The sequence below is a fragment of the Vigna angularis genome, chromosome 1, assembly GCF_016808095.1.
Source record: "Vigna angularis cultivar LongXiaoDou No.4 chromosome 1, ASM1680809v1, whole genome shotgun sequence".
In the NCBI taxonomy this organism is placed as follows: Eukaryota; Viridiplantae; Streptophyta; class Magnoliopsida; order Fabales; family Fabaceae; genus Vigna; species Vigna angularis.
Window position 1 is genome coordinate 42,854,326 of NC_068970.1, and position 15,254 is coordinate 42,869,579.

At 39.4% G+C, this 15,254-nt stretch overlaps 1 protein-coding gene across 1 annotated transcript; it reads left to right on the plus strand.

The window, feature by feature from the left end:
* Window positions 1-12,326: 12,326 nt before the first annotated feature.
* On the plus strand, window positions 12,327-14,940 carry LOC108319689 (uncharacterized). Its single transcript, XM_017550911.1, has 2 exons — window positions 12,327-12,747; window positions 14,312-14,940. The coding sequence occupies exons 1-2, from the start codon at window positions 12,327-12,329 to the stop codon at window positions 14,938-14,940; spliced, it is 1,050 nt and encodes a 349-aa protein (XP_017406400.1).
* Window positions 14,941-15,254: the final 314 nt, after the last annotated feature.

Consider the following 15,254-nt stretch of genomic DNA (forward strand, 5'->3'; position numbering starts at 1 on the left):
AAAATTTAGGCCAAGTGATAAACGACTTATATGCTTGTTCCACAGTGAAAATCTCTTCCGTGGATAGAGGAACCGAGGCATCTGGTATGATCATTTCATCCACTGAGACCTTCACCTCATCCTCTAATAGTTGCATACCATGACATACAGTCGCTGACCTAAACTCTGTTCCACGAGCTACCAGCATCATCTCAGTATCCTCTAAAATGTATAGCAGACATGGACTACCATCGTCCATGTCATCCTCTAGGATGGCTGATGCGGAACAACTTCCTTTCGCGCTTCTCCCTGTCAGAGTAAATGTTAGATTATACAAGAGATAGAAATAATTGCACATAAATGTTTATTAAGTTTACCTGTGGGAGGGGGAGGGATAACATGTTCCTTTATAGGAGACGGCACCGGGCGCATGCTCTGAAACTGCTGCTGGTATAGCATCTGGAATTTCCTACTCCAGGACCTGCAGCACGTACACGTCCAGGGTGCTCAGGTCGTCCAATCGCAGCAGCAAGAATATCCTGGCGACCCTCTGGAGTGAATTGGCCTTGGGAGCTCTGCTCAACCAAGGCGTCCTGTAACATTACAAAACACCATTATTCTTTAAATAGTTTAATGTAGTATGTATAATGACAATATTTATTATTTTAGGAACAGTGATAACTTATATTTCTTTCAGAAATCTCTCGTGCAGTGTCGGAAGAGTAGGTGCCCGATGGTCGCATACGGGCCAACTTCTATTTCTCATGTCTAGACGGTGGAGAAAGAGGCTGAGGAGGGCTACCACCCTGAGATGGTGGTATAGCATCTGCCTTTTGCTTGAGGATTTTCTCCTCAAGCTTCCTATACCCACCACGAGATAATAGGTGGGGGTTTTTGTTGTGAGCACTTGTTCCTTGTGCTTTGCTTCTAATTGCCTGTCACATACACATTAATTAATTAGTTCATATGATATATATTTGTTAATGAGGAATTGAATAATATGAACTACACTAACCTACCATTCCTCTGACATCCGACTCTCTTTAAAAAGCCGCCAAGTCTCCTCATCAATGGACTTATATGAACTACATGGACTTTTATGTTTAAGGTGTCCAAAGATGTATCTTGATGTCAACTTGCTTTTAAAGTTTCTGAAATTTTCTGCAACAGTTGACAAACACTTATTTCTAAGTGTTGTGACATTTGGAATGTCAAATGTCATCTGAAAAAAACATAATAAAGTTGTATTAGTACAAAATTATCAATATAAACAAATTTTAATTCAAATGCTATTAACTAACTTACCAATATATCTTTCCAAATAATGTTCCGATCAACCTCGGACACATGATCAAAAGATGGAATGAGAATGCTAATCTTATCACGTGCCACTACTCCAAGGTATGATCGGAAGTCATCTGCATGGGGGCCAGTTGCCACACCCGTGGTGACATTCACATTCACCGGAGTTCTTTCACCACTATTTTTCCTGATCAATAGTTGTTTCATCCTAGTGGGTCCTCTAGTGGATCTGGTTGGGGGAGCCTCATCCCCTGAAGAATGTGGATGATCAACCATATATCTGTCAAAATAAATAACAACATTAAATTTTATTTCAAGACTTATGTAATATCATATAACTTAACAAAACATGTAATAGTAATCATAGGAAATGTATAAAAGGAAAACTTATGTTATATTAATAAAATACTTATACAGAAATTGAAAATTCATACATAAAGATATGGATTCATCATATGTATATTCCCTCATCATGATCTGACCGAATTGCATGTACATCATCGTCAACTAGAGATTGGTCATCCAAGTTTGTTGTAGTTTGAAATGAATGGTTGTCAGCAATATAAATATTAATCAGATTGTCTTCGTTAACTTCAATTTGTTTTTTGCCTTGAAGAGCAACATACCAATGGTCAGACGCAGGATCTTTGACATAAAAAACTTGAGATGCTTGATGTACCATGATAAACGGTTCGTCTCGGTAACCCACCTTGCGAAAATCAACCAGTGTCATACCCGAGTCATCTAATTTCACACCACTCTTATTGTCAAACCACTTACACTTGAACAATGGAACAAAAAACTTGGTGTAATCAACCTCCCATATCTCTTCTATTATACCATAATATCTCATTGATCCAACTACAGGAGATTGATCTTTTGATGTGGAAAATTGAAGTGACTCAGCTTCTAAACTGACTCCACTATTTTGTACTGTGCTTTTATCATCCAAAGTCTTCGTATAGAATGTGCAATTATTGACTTCATAACCTGTACAACACACGACATCAAACTTCAAACCATTTGCAAGCCACAATAAAGTTTCAGAAGAATGTGGCTCTTTGTCAATTTCAGATTTGAACCAAGACATAAATGTTTTGTTATGCTCCATCAATTGCCATTTCTCTGATTGTCTTGGATTTTTATTCTTAACAATGGCTTTGTGTGCTTCCAAAAAAGGGATCACCTCATCTGTGTTGTTCAATATATAAAGATGCGCTTGCAACAATTCTTCGCGATCTTTTGTCACCACATTGACACCTCAGATGCTTTTACTTGTAGAAAATTTATTCAACCATGCTGTGCGAGGAACTCCTATTGGATTCGTTGATGTCATGTAATCTGAACAAAACTCGATACTTTCTTCAGCAATATACCTTTCAATCATCGAACCTTCAGGACGATATGGATTTTTAACGTACCCTTTCAAAATCTTCATAAAACGCTCAATAGGATACATCCATCTTAAGTATACCGGTCCGCACAACTTGATTTCTCTAACCAAATGAACAAGTAAATGTACCATGATGTCAAAAAAAGATGGAGGGAAAAACATCTCTAGTTGACACAAGATGATAACAATCTCGCCTTCAAGTTCATCTAACTTTGTAGGATCGATGGCTTTACTACATATTGACGAGAAAAATGAACACAACCTGTTTATGGTGTGCCTAACATTTTTGGGCAAAATTCCACGAATAGCCACCGGTAACAACTGTTGCATTAAGACGTGACAATCGTGAGACTTCATGCCAACAAGCTTTAAGTCCTGCATTGACACTAAACTCTTCATATTTGAAGAGTATCCTTGTGGTACTTTGATACTCTTTAAACATACACAAAAACTTATCTTCTCTTGTCTAGACATTGTGTAACATGTAGGGGGCAAATAAGTACGTTTACCAATCTCCTTGGGTGCCAACTCTTCTCGGATATTCATGTCAACCAAATCCAAACGAGTATTCACTCCATCTTTTGTCTTTCCCTGAATGTTGAGTAATGTACCAATCAAGCTATCACACACATTCTTTTCTACATGCATCACATCTATGCAATGTCGAACATCTAACTTTGACCAATATGGAAGATCAAAGAATATTGATTTCTTCTTTCAAGGGGTCGTTACAGATGACTTCTTCGATGTTTTCCCAAATACATGATGTATTTTATTAACTTTTTCAAGAACTTGAAGGCCAGTAAGTGGATTTGGTGCTTCGTCCCTCTCTTGATCTCCATTGAATGCTTTTTTTAACCTTCGATATGGATGATTACGTTTTAGAAATCTCCGATGACGCAGATACACCGTCTTTCTTCCATGTTTCAATTGATGAGCTGCAGTGTTTTCTTCACATATAGGACACGCTTTATGACCCTTGACACTGTATCCTGACAAATTACCATCATTAATGGTGCAAAATAACATTGCACGCATCATAAAAGTCTCTGAAGCGAATGCATCAAATATTTCAACCCCATCAACCCACAAAACCTTCAAGTCTTCAACTAGTGGGCTTAGATAAACATCTATGTCATTTCCAGGCTGCTTTGGACCAGATATCATCATAGACAACATCATGTACTTCCTCTTCATGCACAATGCAGGAGATAAGTTGTAAATTATCAATATAACTGGCCAACAACTGTGATTGGTACTCAGATTACCAAATGGGTTCATTCCATCAGTGGCTAAATCAAGCCTAAGATTTCTACACTCTTTACCAAATTCGGGGAATTGTCGATCAATATTTTTCCATTGCTTTGAATCAGCTGGATGACGAAGCAGCCCGTCAATTTTTCTCTCATTTGCATGCCATCTAAGGTTTTTAGCATCTTTGGGATTCGCAAACAAACGCTTAAGTCTGGGCACTATTGGAAGGTACCAAACTACTTTCAAAGCAGATCCATTTTTTTCTATCTGACCATTATCTTCACTATTGTTTTTTGACTTCTATCGTGATAAGCCACATTTTGGACACTTTGTCAAAAATTCAAACTCTTTCCTATACAAAATGCAGTCATTGGGACAAGCATGTATCCTTTTATACTCCATACCCATTGGACAAAGAATTTTCTTCGCATCATAATTACGAGTGGGCAGTGTATTTCCATCTGGCAACATTTCATTCAACAACGTCAACAGTTCTGTAAAACTCTTATCAGTCCATCCATTGCTCGCCTTCAAATTCATGAGCCTTAACACCGCTGACAAACGTGTGAACTTAGTTGAACCGACATACAAAGGTGTTTCCGCATCAGTCGACATCGTCTCATACACATGAGCTTTGGCAAAATTTTTTGCTCCAACATCGCGGATCATGTCCTCCAATTTGTCTTCATCCGGTCGATCTTCTTCCATGGTGGAATCAGTAACATTTACAGTTTGAGAGTCAGTGGGAAAATGCATTTCTTCGCCGTGCCATATCCATGTTGTATAGCATCTTAGAAAACCATCACATATAAGATGTTCTCTAATTTGAGTTGCGTTCAACTTTCTCCCATTCAAACAGTTCACACAAGGACATCTAAACTTCACTTCATCATCACTTCTCCCCTCATTACGTTGTGCAAATTGTATAAATTCCTCTACACCTCTCTCGTACTCAGCACTAATACGTGGTAAATTAATCCAATTTCGATCCATATTCCTAAATATTACATAAAAAGATAAGCTACTAAAAATCAAACTTGCAATTTCATACATATCATTGAAACTTAGTGAATAATATTTGAAGGTTTATAAATAATGCAAGAACTACAACACACATTACCAAAACTATAGCAAAAACTATACCATACATTATCAAAACTATAGCAATTTCATGCATTACCAAAATTTTAGCAAAAACTATACCATACATTACCAAAACTATAGTAATTTCATACATTACCAAAACTATAGCAATTGTTATTATGCAAAAACTAATGAAGAAATCATGTTAAGAATGCAAAAGGGCATAAATACCTGGAAGAGGGGCGGCGAAAAAGCTTGGTGCAACAAAGGGAAATGGCAGCGGAGAGGAATGACAGGCGTTTCAAACGATTTTGATCGGCTAAAACTCTTTCTTATCGTCAAAAACGAAAAATGACCGAACAATTTTGAGTTTAAACGGTGCAAAAACGATGGCCTGAGATGGGTGGTCGCGGGAGGAGAAGAAAACGCGAAAGGGAAACTGCGCGAAGAAGACGACACTGTTCCAAAGTTTTATTTTTTAACTCTGACTGGGGAATCTACCGCGGTTCACTACTTAACCGCGATATAAGATGGTTATATGCCGCGGTTTCACAAGGAACCGCGGCCTATACTGATTTAAAAAATTAACCTTAATTGCATTTTTGAAATTATTTTTAAAGTATATGCAGCGGTTCAGCGGGCAACCACAGTATATTCCTCTAAATATGTCAAATTCATTTTAAATTTATTTCAGGTAGGAGAATAGGTCGCGGTTACTCTGAGAACCGCGGCCTATACCCCTGTAACGTGCTGAACACAACTGTCTCCCCAACTGTCTCCCCAACTGCCTTTTGGGGAATATCAGTAGGTGACAGGGGTATATGCCGCGGTTGCTCTGAGAAACCGCGACATATACCCCTGTAACTTCTGAAATTCTCTGACTGACGGAGAAGTTCAGAAGTTACTGCGGTATATGCTGCGGTTCCTCAGAGCAACCGCGACATATACCCTTGTAACTTCTGAAATTCTCTGACTCAGTCAGCCCCTACAATAAATTGGCAGGGGTATATGCCGCGGTTGTCCAGAAACCCGCGACATATACTTTGTTATTTAATTTTTTATTCAGACGTGGCGTCAAAGGGGATGGTTGACTGGAGTATATGCCGCGGTTTCGCTCTGAACCGCGGCATATTTGTTCGATTTATTTACAAAACTGCCACCGCGCACCATTATGCTGCGGTTTCCAGTGAACCGTGGCATAATGTGCGCTGTAAAAACCCAATTTTTTACTAGTGCGACAACCCTCCAATACCCTCTCTCGCGCAACCTTTCTCATGCAACGAAAGCCACTTCGTCACACAACCCCTGAATTAGCCTCCCTCGGCAACTAGAAGCTCTGCCCACGCCGCGACACCAACCCTGACGTAGCGACAACACCTCCTGACTCCGCCAAACCACAGTCGTAAAGAAAGAGGAGCTCGACAAAGTGAGAAACAATGGAAATGATGGTTTCGGATTGTGAACAACAGAGGAAGATAGAGATTAGGGCAGGGGAGAAGGGAAAGCGGGGACCTGACAAATTGGGAGTGAAAGTTTGAGGGAAGCTTTTGCGAACAATATTTGGGAAAATGGAAGAGGGAAATCCCAAATTCTGATTTCATTAAGTGAATGCCTATACCGATGGCCAAAAGCCTTCAGTAAATCCGCTGACCAATACCGAAGGGCAAAAGCCTTCGGTAATGACCAACTTAAATGACCGTCGGGAAATCCTTCGGTATATCAATTTTACCGACGGCCAAAAGGCCTTTGGTAATAATCCTTCGGTAATCAACGCATTTCTTATAGTATACATTGTCTAATTGATTATTTCTACCAGAAATATAATGTGCAATCTGTTTAAACTCATGATTCATTTACAAACAATGAATACATATATCAAACATCTCAAGCACAAACATAAACACAATAAAGATAAATCAATTGTTATGTCATTTGTTGTGCAAGAAATCATAAAACCATTCTTGTTCATCATAAAACACATTAGATATATAGGTGAGTATAACTCCTCCTATCAACAATATGCACACACACAACAACCACTACACCACTTCCATTTCGCTTAAATTTATATACAAAGTTACCTATTTAAATCATACAATCCAACCATATTTTATTAAAATAATAAATAATTAAAACTATAATTTAATTTATTTATTCACCAACAACCTAACACCCAACTAAGCATAATTAAAATTTAAAACTAATTTATTTTATTTTGTTAATTTCCATTATTTTTCCTTGGGTTTTATACAAAAGATGGAGTGCTTGACCGCATCTGTGTCCGAATAGAAAGATTGGAAGGATGACGTCACTAGCTCTATCGAGCATCTTGAAATGAACGATCAAGCTAAAGCAGTCAACAAGAACATCATGGCCAAGTTGAAGTAACGTTTGGATGAATCAAAAGGCGTCTGGATGGATGAGTTACCATAGGTCTTGTAGGCTTTACTGTTGCTCACCACACTACAACATGGGAAAACACTATTTAACCTCATATATGGTACTTATGTTATGTTGTCCGTGAAAGTTGGTAAACCTTCGCTTAGGAGACAAGTCCAAGATGAACCTTAACGACGAGCAACTAAAGATGAAGCTCAACACTCTTCAAGAAAAAAGAGATGTGCCATTCGTGCGGACAGATACCTATAAAAGGATGATTTCATGAACATATAAAACCTTGACCCTATACTCGGAAACATTTGACAAAGATTTGAAGGCCACATGCTGAATTAGGTATTGTTAGCTATTATGTAAACATATGAGTATTTTAGGAATCCTTCTAGAAGGTATTTGTTGATTGGGTATCTCCCTGCTGATCTTCTTCATAATAACTGGAACATATAATATATGTGACTTAGATTATCCCAAATACTTTATTATACTGAAATAAATATATATTTTTTGTTGATAAAAAAATATTTAAAGTTTTCCTCTATTTTTCTTTCAGTAGACTGTGTATAAGATATATATTGTTTCGGTGTACATTTTCCTGTGTGTCTCTGTTGCTCCTGGATATCTGGGATGCTTGCATTTCTTCAACTGTTGTCCTTCGTATTCACCAAAGGAGGGGGAGGTACCTGCAAAGATACTCCGACGTTCAAGTCAGATATGAGTTATGGAGCTGAAGCTCAGAAGAGAGTAATTGGACACTGCTCTGAAATATTATTCAGGATCTCTAGAGCGTAAAGAGAACGTACCTGGACTTGGGTCCTGTCACTGTATTTATAAAGAATAAACGTAACCACCTTACCTAAAAGTGTGGTTAGTGGCTTTGACTGATATTTTAACTGTCTAAAATATCTAAGATATTTATGTTATTACATAAATATCCTTACTACATAACATGCCCCCCAAGTCCGAGTTAACCGTTGACGTGGTAACTATAGGACTTATGAGTTTGAGGGAGGCTGTCTTTGCTGTAATTAGAGAGCGTGTTCCTGGTCATTGCTCATGTGTGGATTGAACGTGACCGAGTGGTTGAATTTGATGGACCAAAAGGAGGCGAAGCCAAACGGCAAAAAGCTGGAGCAAGTGAGGCCGAACGTGAGGATACGTATGACCGAGCGGTGGAGGCCGAGTGACATGCGAGGCCGATCATGAGGACGCTTTTTGACAATTGAATGTTGAGCGTTGAGGCCGAACGACTGACTGAGTGGACGCTCGTTGACAATTGAATGTCGAGCGTTGAAGCCGAACGACTGACTGAGTGGACGTTCGTTGACAATTGAATGTCGAGCGCTGAGGCCGAACGACTGACTGAGTGGACGCTCGTTGACAATTGTTTGTCGAGCGCTGAGGCCGAACGACTGACTGAGTGGACGCTCGTTGACAATTGTTTGTCGAGCGTTGAGGCCGAACGACTGACTGAGTGGACGTTCGTTGATAATCGAATGTCGAGCGTTGAGTGTGTCCCTTTGTTCGATGCACCTGGGTGTTCTAGGGCGAACATCGGCCAGCGGGAGTGTATCCCTTTATGCACGTGTTGCTCGATGCAGCTGGGTGTTCTAGGGCGAACATCGGCCAGCGGGGGTGTATTCCTTTATGCACGTGTTGCTCGATGCAGCTGGGTGTTCTAGGGCGAACATCGGCCAGCGGGGGTGTATTCCTTTATGCACGTGTTGCTCGATGCAGCTGGGTGTTCTAGGGCGAACATCGGCCAGCGGGTTTAGAAGTACTTCAGGATGATCGGCTTTCAAGTGTCCGCTTTTATGTACAAGATATGTTTATCTGCACTGTAAGAAATAATATTAAGCATATAGGTGAGACCGTTTGGTCAAGTTTGCAAACCTGGTGGCCGAACGGTCGAGGCCAAAGATGGCCGAACGTTGTTGAGACTCGTGGCCGAATTGTTGAGGTGGCCGAATTGTTGAGGTGGCCGAATTGTCCGTAGCCGTGGTGTGTCGAGCGTTCGCATTCAAGGGCGAGGAGAACGGTCTTTTGTTTGAACGCTCGTCCACATTGAGTGTCGAGCGTTCGAACCCAAAGGCGAGGACGAACGGCTGAATGCTTGGTCGCTCGTCCACAGGTATTGTCGAGCGTTCGAATCCTTGAACGTCGAGGCCGAACGTCGAGCGCGCGAACGGGAACGTCGAGGCTGAACGTTGGCTGTTGGGCGCTCGCACGCACTGATTGTCGAGCTTGCGAGCAGGAATGTCGAGGCCGAGGGTCGAGCGCTCGAGCAGGAACGTCGAGGCTGAACGTTGACTGTTGGGCGCTCGCACACACTGATTGTCGAGCGTGCGAGCAGGAACGTCGAGGCCGAACGTCGAGCGCGCGAACGGGAACGTCGAGTCCGAACGTTGGCTGTTGGGCGCCCGCACGCACTGATTGTCGAGCTTGCGAGCAGGAACGTCGAGGCCGAACGTTGAGCGTGCGAGCAGGAACGTCGAGGCCGAGGGTCGAGCGCTCGAGCAGGAACGTCGAGGCTGAACGTTGACTGTTGGGCGCTCGCACACACTGATTGTCGAGCGTGCGAGCAGGAGCGTCGAGGCCGAACGTCGGCTGTTTTGACGCCCGTACATAGTGACTGTCGAGCGTCCTCGAAGTCGAAAGTCGAGGTCGAACGTCGGAGTATTTGAGGAATAGAAGTTGGGTTGGATGACGTGGAGGCCAAACTGAATGATGCGTGGGTGGAGCGAGTCTTGCGGAAGACGTGGACAATGGGTCTGCTATCAACCGAATCACGCGTGGATGGCGCGATTGTTGCGGAAGACGTGGAGAATGGGTCCGCGATCTTTTTGGCGATCTTTCGTGTGGGAATCTTCCGCGTAAACGGCTAGCTTGCTCATGTGACTGGAACCGAGCTCCTGGCAAAGTCGCCGGTCAGACTAGGTTGTGACCCTGTGACGGCACTGGCGCGGTGGCGGATGCCCCCCAAGGTTCCGGTGACAAAGAAGCGGGGGTTGTCGTCTGGGTGGTCCGGCCCTGTAAGAGGTGGGCGCGATCTTTGGGTTGCGATTTGGGAATTTAGGGTTTTTCTGTTCTCCGATTTTGGGGATTGGGGTTTGTGGAAATTGGGAAACTAGGATGTTCTGTTACAAGGATCTTTGAGACAGTCTCTGGTGTTAAATATGAAATTGGCATTGACTTTACTACCCCTCCTCCATGGAACAAAAGTTCTCTTTGCAGCGGCAGCAAGATGTTCCAAAGCCTGTACTCTGTCCATGTCGGGAAATATGGGCTCCATTGCTTCCAAGTGATGAAGGGACAATAACAGAGATAACGGAAATATGACCCTGGCTTGGTGGCATCTGCCGCAACCCGCGATGATCGGGCTCTTTCGGATGGCGAAGACGCGGCGCGGAGAGAATCTCGCACGCGAGAAAGGAGAAGGGTAAGAGCCTCGGTGAGGCCGATGATGGTCTTGACGGTGGGCACGTTGGTAGCGGTTTGAATGTAGCCGGCGGCGGCCGGTTTGGGCGGAGACAGTGGCGAGTATGTGTGACTGGGTGGAGGTACCTCTGGTTAGCTGCTTTGGGAGAAAGACCTAGGTTTTTGGGTGTTGGATCCGGTTGCGCGTTTTGGGGTCTGAAGAGTGGCGCTAATGAAGGTGCTGGTGTGGGTGGTTCTTGTTGAGATGCACCTTGGATCTGAGTTCGGTGGTCTCCCTCACTGTCACAGGATTAGCGTGACCGTGTTTGGGAGGCGATGGGAGGCGATGGGGACGAATTAATGATTCCCCTGTGACAGTGGTGTCCGGTGGCGTGACGGAGGCTGATGTATGGACCTAACTTGGAGGCGTTCTCTACGCTGAGTCTGACCCGCGAAGAGGTATGATTTCGTTGATGTCTACTGGCATCAATGGCTTACGGGGGAAGAAGGAGAGAAACCCGATGGAGGCGTCATTTGATCTGGTAGTGACAGTGGCGTCACGGCTCGCGGAGGAGAATCTTGGTGGCGATGCCGCGATTTGATGGAGTAGCTCTATTCGAAGGAGTGATTCATTGAGGCCGAGGCTCCTCTTGTGGCTTCTTTGGGTTGGCTCTCGGCCCCACGGTGGGCGCCAAAATGTTTCGGTGTACATTTTCCTGTGTGTCTCTGTTGCTCCTGGATATCTGGGATGCTTGCATTTCTTCAACTGTTGTCCTTCGTATTCACCAAAGGAGGGGGAGGTACCTGCAAAGATACTCCGACGTTCAAGTCAGATATGAGTTATGGAGCTGAAGCTCAGAAGAGAGTAATTGGACACTGCTCTGAAATATTATTCAGGATCTCTAGAGCGTAAAGAGAACGTACCTGGACTTGGGTCCTGTCACTGTATTTATAAAGAATAAACGTAACCACCTTACCTAAAAGTGTGGTTAGTGGCTTTGACTGATATTTTAACTGTCTAAAATATCTAAGATATTTATGTTATTACATAAATATCCTTACTACATAACATATATATTTTAATTAGTTTAAAGTACAATCAGTTTATAATGCCCGTGCACGGATTATTTTCTTTCAAAAAATATTTTCATGGACTCATATTCTTTTTATGGTGTAAGCCAAACAAATATTTCATTTTATGATTATATAGAAAAACAGAACGTTTCAAATAAAGGAAAATCTCTACTGTTTAAATAATAAATAAATGAGAAGGTTGACAGTATTTGTGTTCTTGTATAGAAAGCTGGCAGTGTTAATAAAATCTGTACTCCATGAATTTCCTCCCATTTGTGAATGCTGCAAACAAGGAAAACAATCTGGTCGATATTATGTGATACAAAGAAAAAAAAATAATGATTCTTTTTCCTTGAATGTTTACTTACCTTAGCAAGATAAAAACATTGGTAATGAATCTTTGACATGTGAGAAAGAGAACAGCAAGAGAATGTCAGAGATTTGGCATGTTCTGAAGAAATCACTTCATTGCAGATCTCATTCATCAGAAGTTCATGATCCCCAGGCAAAAAGAATAGATCAGAGAAAAAAGGATGAGAGAAATAAAAGACAGTCAAAACACCAACTTAGCCATGAAATTTTCCTTGATAGATATAGTGGTGAGATTAAGATTTTTCCATGTTATCCTATAGAAGAACCTCCTTCTCATTCTCCTGCAAAATCCAAGCTAACTATAGTTTCATCAGAAACACTTTGTGTTGATTGTGATGAATGTGTTGTTTTCTCAAAGAAAAAGGTTCCAGTGAAAGATTCTAATGATCCCCCAATATCAACACGTCATCGTGAATGTGAAGACAAAATCAAATCTAGTGACACTGTTGAAGAACAGGGAAATTTCCATCTACATTCAGGTAAGATCAGTACTTTTTCTAGCAAAATGAATATGAGTGTTTATATGTATATAGTTTTTGACCAATTCTCATGGAACAATTTTACACTAGTTTGACTATTTAGTCATATAGTTTCATGTGAGAATCTTTGGAAGATTTGGAAGAATATTGATGTCACTTTTGTAACTTTGGCAGGGATTGAACATTCTCTTGACACTGTATCTGGTTTTGGTTTCTTGCTTTTCAATGAAAATAAATATTATGGTTTTTCTAAAGTAATTCATATAAACATGGGTTTCACCAGATATTCTGTAATATTATATTTTGTTTTCTTTTTAGGATTTTCATTGTGTGTGTTTCTGCTGAGTTTTTTTTTTCATAACTCAAAATAGTCTACCTAGACAGGATGAAGATAGAGCACCGAGTTTTTTGTAGACTATTAAAAATGTAAATGAGTAAAATTTTAGATTTTAATTACTTGTTGATCTTATTTTATTTAATTACGTAAAAAAAATAGCTTGGAATTAAATTGAATTTTTAAATGAATCAAATTCAAAATTTAAAAGCTCGTGAATTATTAGTATATATATATATATATATATATATATATATATATATATATATATATATATATATACTTTTAGAGTTAGATTAAAAGAAAATGAAATGTTAAGAAAAATAATTCTCTTAAATATATATGTTGGAGTATGTCCTTCTTTATATATGTCTGTTTATAAATATTATTGTGAAGTTTTTATTAATTTACTTATTTTATAGGTTGCTTATGGAAATATGTACATTAATCTATTGACTAAACTCTGACTGATTTTGAATTGTTTTTATCTTAACAGTCAATAAGTTATAACTTTTTATTCACTTTGTGAAAATATAATATTTTAAAAATGTTGAATAAATTCCCATGTTAAACATATTTTTCTGTTGGTAGATAAATTATCTGGTATTAAAGCCATATTAAGTGTTATTATATTGAGAACGTTAAAAAACAGTTAAAGTAACATTTTATAAAAATAAAATAATCAAGATATAAATAAACCAAGTTTAAATTCAATATTTGGATCTTTTATCAAGTAAAACTTATACTTGTAACTAACTTTTTTTAAAGAAAAATAAGTCAAAGTTGAAAATATAATATTGTTTAATTTATCATTTAAATATATTTCTCATAATAGTAAAAAATATAATAGAGTAATGGTATCATGACACACTTTTACATTTCATTTGATATAGAGTATAAGGGTAAAATGGTGATAAAAGTATAAATTTTTGTATTTTTTAAGAAAGAAGAGAGTAAAAAATAGAGAAAGGTAGTGTCAAATGAATGTAAAAAATTAGGTGTGTCAAAGAATCATTATACACTTACATTTTTTACGTTCATTTGACATTATCCTTACTTTTTCCTTTCTGTTTTCTCAAAAAAATATAAAAATTTATATTTTAATAATTATTTTATCCTTATACTCTATCAAATAAATATAAAAGTGTGTCATGCTATTTTGAATATAATAATTTGTCTGGAAAGAACTATACTAAAGTTTAACACGTAAGCTGTAAACATTTTGTTCAGTGATCCAACTTGAGAGAGAAGATTCATCGAGTAAGATCATTGAACAAATATGCGAAGGTAACTTTACGGAAAGCAATGCAACAGAGATTGAATGTGTTATGAGAGTACAGAGCAAGCAAGAAACGTTTGCATGGTATGAGGAATGTAGGGAATTGGTAAGGGTGAAAGCGAAAAACCTAGAAAAGGAGCAGCCGAGATGCTTGGTTGATGGAAATGAACTGCTCAGATTTCATGGCACAACACTTGCATGTTCACTTGGTTCAAATGCTTCCTCTTCTACCGTTTGCACTTTAGACCTCTGTGGTGTCTGTCAAATTCTGAAGCATGGTTTTTACTCCAACCAAGAACTATTTAATGGTGCACTTGGGGTTTGCACCTCTTCTAGCAGTGCAAAAGCTATTCATTCAATTTGCTCACCCAATAACAAATCTGTGACCAGAAAATGTGTTATGCTGTGCAGAGTGATAGCTGGGAGAATCCATAATCCTCTACAAGAGATTGAGGAAATCACTCATACTGGGTTTGATTCTTTGGTAAAGAAAATGAGAGACCACTCAGAGATTGAAGAACTCGTTGTGTTAAATCCTAGAGCTGTGCTCCCTTGCTTTTTGGTAATCTACAATCTTTGAATATGTTGCAGAAAATACTTTTGTTCATTTGCATATAATAATTATAAGTAAAATAACAAAGTGAAATGACAGAATTATAAAATAAAAAGATTTTGAACATACAAGTATGAAATATATGATATGTATAGGTTTGATAAATCTCAAATTTGATATAATATAAGCCACACAAATTTTATAGTCGAATGAGTCCTACAAATGATTAATGTTCATTTAGCAGGAAGAGGTTATTGTAAATAAAAAATTATTAAGATAAAATATTTTCAATATCTCTGTAGTAATTAGAAAATAATATATTCACAATCTATTCCTACTTA

Excerpts from the sequence above, each read along its gene's own strand:
- LOC108319689 (XM_017550911.1), top strand. The coding sequence starts at position 12,327 with ATGTCAGAGATTTGGCATGTTCTGAAGAAATCACTTCATTGCAGATCT. Across the intron at positions 12,748-14,311 it reads AAATTTCCATCTACATTCAG|TGATCCAACTTGAGAGAGAA; the intron begins GTAAGATCAGTA and ends CATTTTGTTCAG.